Source organism: Bactrocera tryoni, unplaced genomic scaffold (genome assembly GCF_016617805.1).
Source record: "Bactrocera tryoni isolate S06 unplaced genomic scaffold, CSIRO_BtryS06_freeze2 scaffold_11, whole genome shotgun sequence".
In the NCBI taxonomy this organism is placed as follows: Eukaryota; Metazoa; Arthropoda; class Insecta; order Diptera; family Tephritidae; genus Bactrocera; species Bactrocera tryoni.
In genome coordinates this window covers 12,492,019-12,505,732 of record NW_024395824.1, presented here as the reverse complement: position 1 = coordinate 12,505,732, position 13,714 = coordinate 12,492,019, and the positions used below count along the sequence as shown (strand labels likewise).

General features: G+C 31.1%; 1 protein-coding gene across 7 annotated transcripts in view; it reads left to right on the top strand.

Annotated features, from left to right (window-relative positions):
- Positions 1-13,714, top strand: part of LOC120779452 — a 112,186-nt gene that overhangs the window by 59,217 nt on the left and 39,255 nt on the right. For 6 of the 7 annotated variants that reach the window (XM_040111708.1, XM_040111707.1, XM_040111706.1 and 3 more), the window contains one exon: positions 7,159-7,300. The exons of the other annotated variant lie outside the window; for it this stretch is intronic. In XM_040111708.1, coding sequence (XP_039967642.1) covers positions 7,159-7,300 — 142 coding nt within the window. The remainder of the gene's footprint in view (positions 1-7,158; positions 7,301-13,714) is intronic. 7 annotated transcript variants of the gene reach the window in all.

Below are 13,714 nucleotides of genomic sequence, written 5' to 3'. Positions count from 1 at the left end.
TTCACAAATCATTTATGCTCAAGTAGGTGATGAAATTTACTGCCGAAGTCATGTCGTTATATAGATTCAGTTCTTATATAAGATTTACTTCCGACTTTTACTTCGTGGCGAAAGGACGGACAGCCTGTTTGACGAAAATCAAAGTATTGATATTCGCCAATTTGATATTATTATAAATTGATATATAAATATTTTTCGTTATTATGTTGGCATAATAACCGTGTTGGGGAAAACGAGAATAACAATTAGTAACTCATATGTAGTTGCATTTCACGATGAAATTTGCTTTAAATTATGACAAATAATTTTATCATTTATACATATGTATATCGTACAATGTTTAGTGTATCCTGGTATGAAGTATAAAACTTCTTAAGGTTTTCTAAACATTTATTGTTGTAAGAATATTCAATTGGCTATATTTTTAATTTTATACAATTGGTAAATAAATAAATATAAATAAAAATAAGTGAAACAAATTGAAAGACATTCTGGGAATCGATGCAGATATTTATCGTCTTTATTTAACATTTAAGTTCTTTGAAGTGTAGTACAAAATTTAATTTGTTTAATTTTTTCTTTGGAAAAACTCAGCTTACTTTAGACATTTTTCGAAAATAAAAGTTATTTTTACAGCAATAAGAAAACTTTATTCTATTTAAAAAGATAAAAAAGCATATCTAGAGAGATTGCTTCCGTTTTTTTCTTCTTCTTTCTCCCTTGAAATACCGATTTTTTGATAAATGAAAACAACGTAGAAAATGCACTTACAAATTATGTGTGGCTCACTTCGTTTCTTATCAAATCGAATATTTATACCACAAGTATTGAATATGCATATACATATATGTATGTAGGTATAAATAAATCGTAATATATACGTATGTATACCTACATTACTGTAGAGTAACGCTAAGGCTTATGTATTGTATCATGTATTGAAATTTGTAATTCCTTCAAAATATTATAAATAAGATATTTGTAGAATTTGCATTAATCACTTGCGAAATTTCTGTACTTGAATCAAAGGCTTTATTAGTATGTTATCGTTTAATTCGATTATTGGATGATTACCTATCCTGCAGTGGACCAACAATTTTCACGTGTTTCAGTTCCTGTCTGTAATCTAACTTAACAGCAAAACATCGGTCTTAAAACATACAAGGTGGTTTTCTTAAAGTTATCATTTCAGTTTGTCTTTCAGTTTAATTCTGGTTAAAAAAAGGTTCTTTCCCGAAAGAAGGAGTCTTGGCTAATTAACCAAAACTGAATTAACAGATGGCTGCGAATGATACATTGGGAAAACGATCTTTACGAAATAATTTTCTAATAAATATATCATTGACTGCTCCACATTCCAACTAGACTGTGTTCAAAATATCAAAATTATCGTCATGAGACATCAAAATTAAAAAATACCAATAGTTTGTTTGAAAAAGTACAGCTGATTATTTGCTTTAACGTAGTTTATTGACTGAAGGAAACAAAATAATGTTACATACACATATGTTTACATAGTTACATGCTAGGAATGTTAAAATTTCCGTTACTTTTTGAACACACCTCGTACATGCATACAAATACACTGCACATGATATTGAGAGAATCTACCCAAGGGGGGAAACGGTCAAAATTCTAAAATCAAAATTCTGAAGTCAAAATTCCGGAATCAACATTCTGGGTGGACCAAATTCTGGAAATCGGAATTCCGCAATTTGCTTTTTTTGGCTGCATTTCAAAATTCTGGTTTTTCATAATTCCGGAATTTACGTTTTCCAGAATTAATTCTGGAAATTTTTTCCCCAAAATTTGAGCCAAATCGTGTATCTTATATAAATTTGCTTATACATACATAATAATATAACATAAACAAAACATAACCTCCAAAATGATTCCAAAATTCAAACATGTTTATCAGAAAGACAAAAAACAACATTATTAACAAATAAAGACCAAATAGATTCATTTCTTGTTTTTTCGTATAACATGTTCACAGCCATCGAATTGTGTGACAATACGCACGGTAAATTTGTTTTTAATTCGTTCAGAACAAGTCCAGTTAAATGTTTTCTTATTTTTTCGTTCCAAATACATAGAAGAAGTAGCCGTCGACGTTTAACATGTCTTTTCCTTTATTGGACTTCACCACAGTTATATTTTCCATCATTTCACAAAAATATTTAGCACGTTTTTATTAATGAAATTGCAGTAACACATTGCTTAGTCAGTACATATATGTATGTATATGTAGGTACATAGTAAACTAAATCATTATGGTAGTACAAAAAGTAAATGAAGAACAACAAACAAAGCAATAGCAATAACAAATACAATCATGGTAGTACAAAAAAGTAAATGAACAACAACAAACAAAGGAATAACAATAACAAATACAATCATGCAATTGTAAAAAACTACTTACTAGGCAATAAAACATATGATTACAGAATGGCAAAATTCTGTAATTAATGATTAAAAACGCAATTTTAATCACTAATTACAGACTTTTGCCATTCAGAATTTTGCAATTCAGAATTTTGCAATTTAGAATTTCGTTATCCAGAATTTTGAATTCCAGAATATTGACTTCCATAACTTTGATTCCCGGTGTTCCGACTTCCGGAATTATGAATGCAGAATTTCCAAAAAAGCAGAATTTTGACCCCAACCCACCCAAGGGTGCAAAAAAAATATTATTATTGTTCAAATTATTTGACAACGTAGGGAAATATCAGGAAAAATAACTTTTAATTTTATAGCCAGAATTTAATTTTTACAATTTTGGAGGCATAGTTTATACATAACATTATAAGTGCCAAATCCATAATTTCTTCCTTTTATCTTTCCAACATAATTTTAATATTGGTGTTACTTCGTAAATTCTTCTGAATTTGAGTTAAAATCCCCGATTTCGAGGGGCTTTGAGATAATTTTAAATTCTTGGAAAACCTCAAATGTATTTTGTAATGAATTTTTTTGGGAAGGGATTTTATACATCAAAACACACTCGTTGCACAAACTTAAACCTGACCCAAACTAACATACGCAATTAACTCCTGGGACAGCTACGGCGAGATTTGCTAAGAATTCGGGGCGCCATGACACCATTTCAGTTCATTCCATATACCTAATTTTATTATTAAAAAAATATGTTGAACCTTAAAAATCTTAACTTTGTTGTGTTTAAATAACCACAAAAAGTGCTTTTAAACAAAAATAGCTTAATTAAGAGTGTAAATAAACGTATGAAATGAACTAGCAAAATTGTGTTATGAAATGCGAACCACTGATCTAATGTGTTTACTTATGTAAAATTGCCACGTACATTTTTATCGGCATTTTGAGCATAATCCACTACTCTATAACATAAACTACTACTAAACTTGATAGTCAAATCGCATTACGCCATTTCTTTCCGTAATATTGGTTAGGAAGCATCGAACCCAGTCAGTGTCAGTGTTGAACCTTAACCTCGGTACCACTGCCAGGTATCATCAGGAATCATGGGATGCCCAACTTATTCCAGTTTGAGAGCGCCTCAAAATAAGCGTTTTTTTATAACATTTTCCATTATGGCCAGATCGTACAAAATAACAATTTTTGGGCATTTATTAACCCAACACCCAACATTTAGTATGTATAAAAATTATTATTTATTATATGGAGAAACTATTTAAATCTTTTTAAAGAATATTAGAACAACTGACTTTTGCCCTTTCAATACCCAATAAAAGGATTTAAGCTTGTTAGCTCTCAATCATTAAATGTTTTTAATCATTTTCCATTGAAAATAAAACTATGATGCTTCAAATTACAAAACGTTTCATAAAATATCTTTAAATTTCACAAATTTATTTAATATTCATTGTTTTAGATTTTTCATAAGAGGTCTTGAACGATGCAACAAATCCCTCCGTTTATATATTTTTTTGGTAAAATTTCAATCTGGCCATCGCTCGTTTCCAATTGCTAAACGTCAAAACCTCCCCAATCCAGTCAACTGTCAAAGTGAGAGAGGAGTTGGGCATCCCATTATTCCTGAGTATCACGACGGGAGAATGTTTTGAGCAATGCTCATACGATGGCGATGGCCTTAATGCATTCAGCAGAGATAAAGAGATCCCTAACTCTCCTGTCACTGGAAATGTGAGAACCGCTCACCTACCGAACTATAATAGTTGACTGGATTGGGCAGGTTTTGACGTTTTGCAATTGGAATGACTGGAACGGCCAGATTGAAATTATACCAAAAATATATGTATGTGAACGGAGGAATTTGTTGCCGCCGTTCAAGATCGCTAATAAAAATTTAAAACAATGAAAATCAAAGAAAATTCGAAATTTAAATATATTTCATGTAACGTTTTGCAATGTGATGCATAAAATAATTAATTTTCAATTACAAATGATTAAAAACATTTATTAATTAAGAACTAACAGGCTTAATTCACCTTATTGAGTAGTGAAATATCAAAAGTCAGTTGTTTTAATATATCATAAAATCATAAAAAAGGATTTAAGTAGTTTCGTCATATATTAAAAGTCCAGTATATAACAATTTGCAATGGTAATAAATGTTGGGTGTTTTAATTTAAATGCCCAAAAATTCTTATTTTGTTCGATGTGGCCACTGGAACGCGTATTTTGAGGCGCTCTCACACTGGAATAAGTTGGGCATCCCATTATCCCTGGCATTCAGTGTCAAGTTGCATTTAATTGGCCCCACATCTGTTGTCCTTTGAACCCCTCGTGCAATGTTTGTTACCAAACCCTTCCTATATGCTCTAGACATTCTGATATGCGTTTGTTTGGTCCGCGTTCTAGGGTCCGTATGCCTTTAAAGTTCCTCTTTCTGCTGCTATATGCAATTTTTAGCTTTTACATTTCGTCTTATAGAAAATTATGAAAAACAGAGACAATAATTTTAAAGTTGGCTTACAAAATGTAATCTAGACATAGTTAAACCACCCGCAAATATAAATAATAGAGTGGTTTTTAAAATAAAAAATATACACCTTTAGAAACAACACACCCATTATTATAAATGTATGTATGTATTTTCCACAATTTGCAGACTAACGGGGCATCTCGACAGGATAAAATTTATAGCATAATAACTGTATTGCCGTGCCTATTGCCTGTGGAGACTCCACATTACTTATTGCTTACAATATATGGAATACTAATTAGTTTGCCATATATTGTAAGCTATAAGCTGTCACTTCAGCAGTTTGACAGCGCAGTTTTCATTTCTATGAAAATTTCGAAGAGGCAACATATCCCATTTGCGCATACATATGTCGACGGCATTTTCATTTCGGTAATATGAAATTTAGAAGAGCGAGTATTAAGACGGTTGTGTTATATTATAAAAATAAAGTACATTTTCAAAATAACATTTTTTCAAAAAATTAATATTTAGTTTAATATTGTTAATTTACAGAAAATTATGCAAATTGGGTTTGGAATGAGCGAAGTCTTAAATTTAATAAACTTATACAAGCATAAATCAAAATATTATTGCTCATTTTAAATTTATTATTTTAATTGGTATATAAAATTTAAGCCTCAATTATTATATAGTAGTCCAAAAATATGACTTCTTATTTTTCCAGAAATACGTTTGTGAAAAAAGAATCTTTATCCTTTTTTTATTTTCCAAATAAAAGATTTAAGGAGTTCAAGAGCTCAAAACGTGCGCTATATCAGCCAACTACTCGACGGCATTTCGCAAATGATAAAATAAATTTTTCAAGAGCTCAAAGCATGCGCTACATCAGCTCGAACTTACCTACCCTACGCCTTTGAGCAAATGATTATATTATGATAGCAAATGCCCACATACAGATTTGGCAATGGCAATAGCAATACGTTTGACAGTTAGTATGCTATAAGTTTTATCCTCAATCTCTGATTAGCAGCCATATGTCAGTTATGTTCTGGTTAAAAAAAGGTTATTTACCGAAAGAATTAGTCGTGGCTAAGTTAACCAAAACTTAACTGACTGATGTCTGATAATCAGACATAGAGAAAACGGTTCGAAGTCGGTGCAAATAAATAAATACATTTAATATATTTTTTTGCTATTTAATGTTTATAATACAAATGTATATACATTGTAAGAGTAAACATATTATAAGCAAGTCCTTTGAGGAGATTGGCGGTGGGAACATACATATGTCTGATAATGCAATCCTATATATTTACGTAATTATAGTACGTCCGTAATGTTCCCAGTAAGGAATGCAAGCATTACAAATTGAGTTAAAGGTGCATGCGGGAAATACCGTTGTTATACTATATTACATGATTTTATATAGCATGATACCGTACCGTCTAATCGTTTTCTCCAAACTCATCGTATTTCAGCAAGCTCATTAATATCATATTTTCCCACTTCGATTATTCATCATATAGATAAATACTAACTAAATAGTTATATCACATGCATATAAACATACTAGAAATTCATATTCATCGGAAAATATTCACCACAACACAATTTTCACCACCATCAAACTTAAATAACACTTACATATAAGGGGTATTCTCTTGCTCTTGCAAAACCCTTGCACGGTGCAAGAATTGCATATATTTCCTCTTGGTGCACCGGCACAATAACAAACACACGCAGAAAATTATTTGCACTATCTGTAAAATATGTGAGACCAAAACCCATGTATATTTGCGTGCAATGTCACACAAAAATATAATTGCAACCCTGTTTTAGCTGTCATTTTACATAAAGACATATTACGTCGTAAAATTGTTGAGGAAGGTAAGTTTTAAATAAATTTCATAATATCTATTTTGTTACAGTTTTTTTTGTTAAAAATGTATGCAGAAAGTGCGCCAATTCACAATAGCCATGCATAATAGTCATTCACAATAAATTGACCGAATCAGCCGTTCATATATCACTTTGCAATCTGCAATCTTGCAAGAGCAAGCGAATACCCCTATACTACTTATTAGTACATACTCTTATTTTATAAATCTGCAGACATACTATACACCTATTTAGATGTATTTAAATAAACGTACAAATATAATTTTAATTTTCGATTTTTGATAATGAAACGAAAACGTGTATCCACAAGTAATAAATTTTGACAAAAAAAGATTTAAATTAAAAAATATGTATATGTAATTCTACAGTGATTTGTGCTCAAGGCCTGATAGCGAAGGATAAAAGCGGTACCAGTGATCCCTATGTGACGGTGCAAGTTAGCAAGGTGAAAAAGCGTACACGTACAATGCCGCAGGAGTTAAATCCTGTGTGGAATGAGAAGTTTCACTTGTGAGTACATAATGTCTGTCTGTTTACCTTACTACCTGTATGTCAGTAAAATATCCTTGAATGTTAACGTGTATGCCTGCGAATTTTTATTTAAATTATATGTATGTATCATTATTACATGTTTTTTTATCAAATACATATACTATATTGCTATATTACGTATGTATAAATATGTATCAGTGATCTGCATGGGTGTAATCAGAATACACAATTTATTCACGCCATCGCACTTACGCACATTCATTATAACATGCATTAAAACCGAAAAAATTCGAGTGATCTTCTAAGTGCATTTTATAATAAGTGCAGTTCTATTCTTGTGAAGGTTTTCGGACAACTGGCAATACCTTATCGTAATTAACCAGCAAGAAAGGACTAAGTTCAGGTGTAACCGAACATTTTATAGTTTTACGTAATTTACAATTTTAAAAACGTGTATGCATTACAATCATTTTTGGTACCTTACTAACATATCGCATATTAAATACATAAGCTTCACAACTCGAAAACTGGCAAATGTTGCAAAACAGAGTCGTTGTAAGAAATATTGAAATTTTAAATTTCAAATATAATTGGTTTTCTAATTCAACAGAGAAATTAGGAAACATTTTTGAGTTAAAACATCCAATAACAGTGTGAAAATTTCCATAAACATTGGGAAAATTCAGGGCCGGCCTGAGGATATTTTTCGCCTTAATCTAATGCCAAATTCTGTGCCCCTTCTAAGTCTATTTTGCCTTTAGACAAAAAACAAATTTATAATTTTTAAAAATTCTTCAGGTAATTTTAATAATTATTAAAAAAAACATTATAATTAGTAGTTTAAATATTTTCGTGCCTTTAATTTGGAAAAATCATGCACAACTGTTTTAAGAGTTTTTGCCACTTCACTTTCAATTGATAATGTTGCGAAGCCTGTCAGTCTTTCTTCACACATTGTCTTAAATAAATTCTGTAGGATATTATTATCTTAATTCGTTTGAACAAATATAACAAAGTTCAGTGGGGAACTTTTATGAGCGATTGTTCAGTTAACAGCTCGTTGCATAAATCTTTTGCATCTGCTTATATTCTTCAATCCAACGTGAATTAATGACATTTATATTTTTTTACAATGTACAAAAATGACATTATATGTAAAAGTTTGAAACTGATCAACATTAAATAAAATTCCCCAAAGTTTAAGAATATGCTTCAACAAATCATATCTTTCATTGCAATATCAATAATGGCAAAACTAAAGTAGAAATTAATATCAAAATTTTGCTTCGAATGTACTTACCTTTGTTTAAACCCATAAGTAACCAAACTAACGGCCAAAAATAGGCATGAGTACGGATAGTCTAATATTCAAATGGCTCAAAAAATACTCAAATCTGCTGTAGTGTGTTACCGTGTTATATTTCAAATATTTTTCAATTATTAAAATTATTTAAGATTTAAACACGTAGTTTTGATCAAAATACTATATGTTATATCAAAACATTATTAAATGTTCACAATACTACGGTGATCAAATTGAAAGGTGAATTTTTAATTTATACTTGGTGTGTTTTTCGAATCTGTAAATTCTGTAAGTTGGTAGTACTGTTAGTGACAGCTATGCTAAATTTCACGTCAAAATATTTATTAGTATTTGAGATACGCGTCGTTTTGTGAGACTCTAAAAGTGAATTCTTCCATTTTCCATCTCATATTGCTTTGGTTATTCATGATAATTTCGCCACATTTTCAGCTAATATCGTGCCGCAACCAACGCATTCGCCTGATTTACTTTCGTGTAACTTTTGGCTATTCAGCAAATTCACGTGACCACTCCGAGGACACCCTTTTGACTCAATTGGGGATATAAAAGCTGAATTGAAGAAGGCTTTTTCCAAGTGCTATGATGACTGGAAAATTCGTTGGCATAAGTGTATTGCAGCGGGAGGGGATTAGTTTGAAGGAGATGAAATGGACAAAGTTAACCTTTCAATTTGATCACAGTAGTACATATAGAAATGGAGGCAAATGTGAATACATACATATAGATGAAATTAGCTGTCTGCATAAAAATGCTTTCGTAAAATTTTGCGCCTACTTGTATTATAAATATTATAGACAGCATACATATGTATTTAATGGCAATGCCAAGATTTTATGCTAATACCAATAATAAGATTTCTTCTCTGCCCTTCAGAAAGGCAATAAAGTAATTGCCAAGTAGTAAACCCCTCTTGTATTGTATATTTTCAATGAAAAATCAAAGATATTTATAATCAACATTTTGTACTTCTTCTTCCCACAGCATAGCATTTTCCCAAATAGAAAATTTGGAATGTCTTATAAATATTATTTATTATACTAGTTTGATCATTATTATTGTTGTGCCTGAATAGTATCTGATTTTATATATTCAATTCTATACTATTCTTAAAAGTCTTTCCTAATATTTTCCATTAACACATAATACCTTTTCAGCAAAAAAGTTATTATACTACACTCCTTGTATTTGAAATTACAGGGAAACCATATCACTCTTTGATTAATTAAATGCCCGTGCAATGATATATGTAAATAAAATTTGTAATAGAATGCGACAATATGAAACTACAATTTATGTATATTATAAAAAATTAAATAAAATAAATAAAGTACTTTTGTAAATCTTATATACAAGAAGTAAGGAAGGACATGGTTCAGGTGTAACAGAAAATTTTATACTCTTGCAACTTACAGGAATCAAAGTCCAAGAAATTCGTTCATGAAAATATGGGAGTAGAGGGTAGTATTTATTTTATCTATTTTTGCCAGTAACACATACTATTAACATGCCACATACTAAAAAATATTTTCCTGGGTTTGATTAAGGTACATCACATATAATTTGGATTAAAGTCAGTCAGTTGTTCGATACTTCTGCTATTAGTTAAATAAGGGCTAGGTCAAATTTTCGCCTAATTTTATCTATTTTAGGCACACAGATACACTGTAATGAGTACAGTGCATATTGACCGATATATGCGGTATAAAGTCACCCGGTGGATCAAAAATATTTATGTTAAGTATATGACGACTCAGAGAAGTATTGTCCCGATTTATCTCATTTTTGACACACAGATACTATTATCAGGGGAGATTTTCTATATATTGACCTAAATTTCTTGGTATTTGGGGGATTGAACAGGTTAAGTTGGTTCTTGACAGTTTTTGGTCATAAGGTGGCGTAATTTAAAAGAATTATTAGTGCAAAGTTTCATCCCGTTATAGCAAATGCTTCTTGTGTACTGAAAGTGAAGAAGCAAGTGGAATTATAAATTGTGCTATATGAGAAGTAGACGAGTTTTCGCATAGTATTTGTTCTAAGCGAATTTAGTAATTGCAGCTTTAGCGGAGATATATACGTTAAATATATTAGAGGGCGGGGCTATGAACACTTTTTTTTAATTTTTGCTCACCGGTGCCCCTTACTATTGCGATCCCCTATGCCAAATTAGAGTTTTACCGGATTTCAGCTCGTCTCGTCATCCTGATTATACCTTATATCTATTTCGCTTAGGTTTAGGCGATACATACAACCGTTCGGTGAACAAAACTATTTTGTTTTGTAGGAACATGTAGCAAGAGTATAAAAATGAAACACTATTTAATTACATATGTATGTGCCCGCATATCGTCCGAACCGCAGCACAGCAATACGACTTAAAAATCGCTGACTCGAAACCGGTTTTAGACCAATAGTCTCTTAGACAAAGTTATTCAGAAGGATCCATAGAACATTTCCTGCGTACGCAAATATGCCTTGCAAATCAACCCGTTCCAGTATAAACTGTTAAGCCCACTGAAAGTTTAGTTAGACCTTATATTAGGTTTATGGGGCTAGGTGTAGTTTCGACGCTATTTTGTTCATTTATCCAATATGTTCAATTATACCTTACAGATTAATTGATACTCTCGGTAATAAAAGGTGATCTTAAAAAGTGATAGTCCGATTTCAAGTATTTTTGAAGATGGAACACTTCACGGACACAATTTATGCAAAGTGTTATTTAAATAATTTCAATAGTGCTTCATTTATATTCTGTGAAGTTATCGAGTCATATGGAATTTACAATTTTGATATAAGGAATGAAGGCGTGATTTCGCCAATTGTTAATACATAATATAGAAGTTAGATTACATTATGATTCTATGGACAAATTCAAATTGTATATCTAAATTTATAGATCAGTAATAGCACTTTGAATGTTTTAGTTTAACAGAACCTACCTTGGGTGCCACAAAATACGTGTACCAAGTAAGATTGGGATATTCCAATTTTTGTGGAAAATATCGCTTGTTTGGATGGACGGACGGACAAATGTGCTGTGTTTGCCGACTATCCAATGAGATCCGCTCATTCATTTATTGCGGGTGTCATATAGTATTTCAGGTCAATGCTTATTGAATGTTTGCTGCTAGTATCGTATTTCATGTCAACAATCTCGAGACGGTTGACTTTAGTAAACTTATACGAGTATATAGGCATATATAAGTATTCTTCTAAATCGATAAGTTCTAGACGTTAGGTGAACAAAACTATTATACTTTGTAGCAATATATTGCGATGCATAAAAAGGGAAGTTATAAAATCTTCATCGGTCGTAGATCTTGTGAAGAAAAATGTGCACCCTTGCAGTATAAAGGTTTTGTTCACCTAACATATGCGTTGACACCTCAAAATAATCAAGATATAGATTGGCGAGAGCAGTATACTAAGGCTATAACTTAGAAATAGGTGTTTCCGCTTCATAATCACACCCACTTTCCAGCAAATGTTATGTTTGAGACTACCAAATGCCTATGAAACGTTCGTTTAATGACAAGGATAAATAGCAGGTTTACATGTGGATCAGTTGGAAAATTGTGAATTGTGAAAAATGTGAAAATTGTGAAATTAAGCTACTAAACTGAAAATTGGTACAAAGAATCACAAGAAAAAGCTGAAACCGTGATGAACTATTTGTTAAAAACAGCCCGCCGTCTACAAGCTTTTATGTATGTATGTACAACGAACTACTGCAGCCATCTTAGTCACCTTCGTTGTAAACATTTACCTCTAATTCTTCATTATATAAGGGTAGAAAAATTAACATTCTGCCAACGAACGACAAAATATTAACCAGCTCAAAGATAGGTAAAATTTTCACAACTTATGCAAATGTAATTAAAGTAGCTAAATTGTATTTAGTAGGGATTATTTATATTTTTTATTTAAAGGGAATCATGAAGAAAAGCTAACATTAATCATGAAGAGATAATAAAAGTGTAGGAGTTAGCTTTATTTACATTTAAAAATCATTAATGTAGGTCATGGTTTTTATTAAATTTTTTAAAGGTGCTGGAAGAGATCCTTATGTACAGATATAATTTTTGGATGAAGGCAAAAATTATCCTCAAAAATTCGTTCAAATCTTTATATAATGGTACATACCGGTATGTACAAATGATTGCATAGTATATCAAATGCAAGTATCATAAAAGAAAGCTAGCACGTTTTCTAAAGTTCCTAATTACTAATAAAACCATAAAGGAATGCAATTTTCTACCGTTTGGCTTAGTGTGAAAATGGCGGCAATACATAGATAGGTTATGTTGAAAACTAAGAAAATTGCGTTTACTCATAAAGATGGTTCTACAAGCCAGTATCTGACTTGGTGTGGAACTTGGGCAATGCGGCATCGAACTTTTTTAGGTAAAACCCTATACCTTTGCAAACACTCGGCAAATCTTAAATCCAAATTTATTGTGTATCATTATCTTAGTACGAGTATCACTAGAGTACATACTATTTTTATGCTTTATTTCTACACGGTTATATTCTACATTGATAAAGCCTATAATGTCATACTATAAACGGCAAATATTCCACTCGAGTTGAACAAAGGAACTGCCGCAGCTACATATTAAAGTGCACTTATTTTATATTTCGCTGACTAATTTTTTTCACATCGACTTTAATTAGTTGGAATTTAAAGTATAGCGAAAACTTTTATAAATTAGGGTAAACTTTTTGATAAATAATTACGTTTTTGACAAATTCGGGAGACCTGTTTGAATCAGCTTAAACGCAAATCTGCTCTTTAATGTCTTCTGAATAGAAAGAAAATTTAAATTTTATAATTTTTTTTTAAATATGTGCAAAACAGGCAGTAAATGCGTATAGATAAAATATGGGAAACGGTCAAAATTCTAAATTAAAATTGTGAAGTCAAAATTCCGGAATCAAAATTCTGGGTCGACAAAATTCTGGAAATCGGATATCCGCAATTTGCTTTTTTTGGCTGCATTTCAAAATTCTGGTTTTTCATAATTCCGGAATTTACGTTTTCCAGAATTAATTCTGGAAATTTTTTCCCCAAAATTTGAGCCAAATCGTGTATCTTATATAAATTT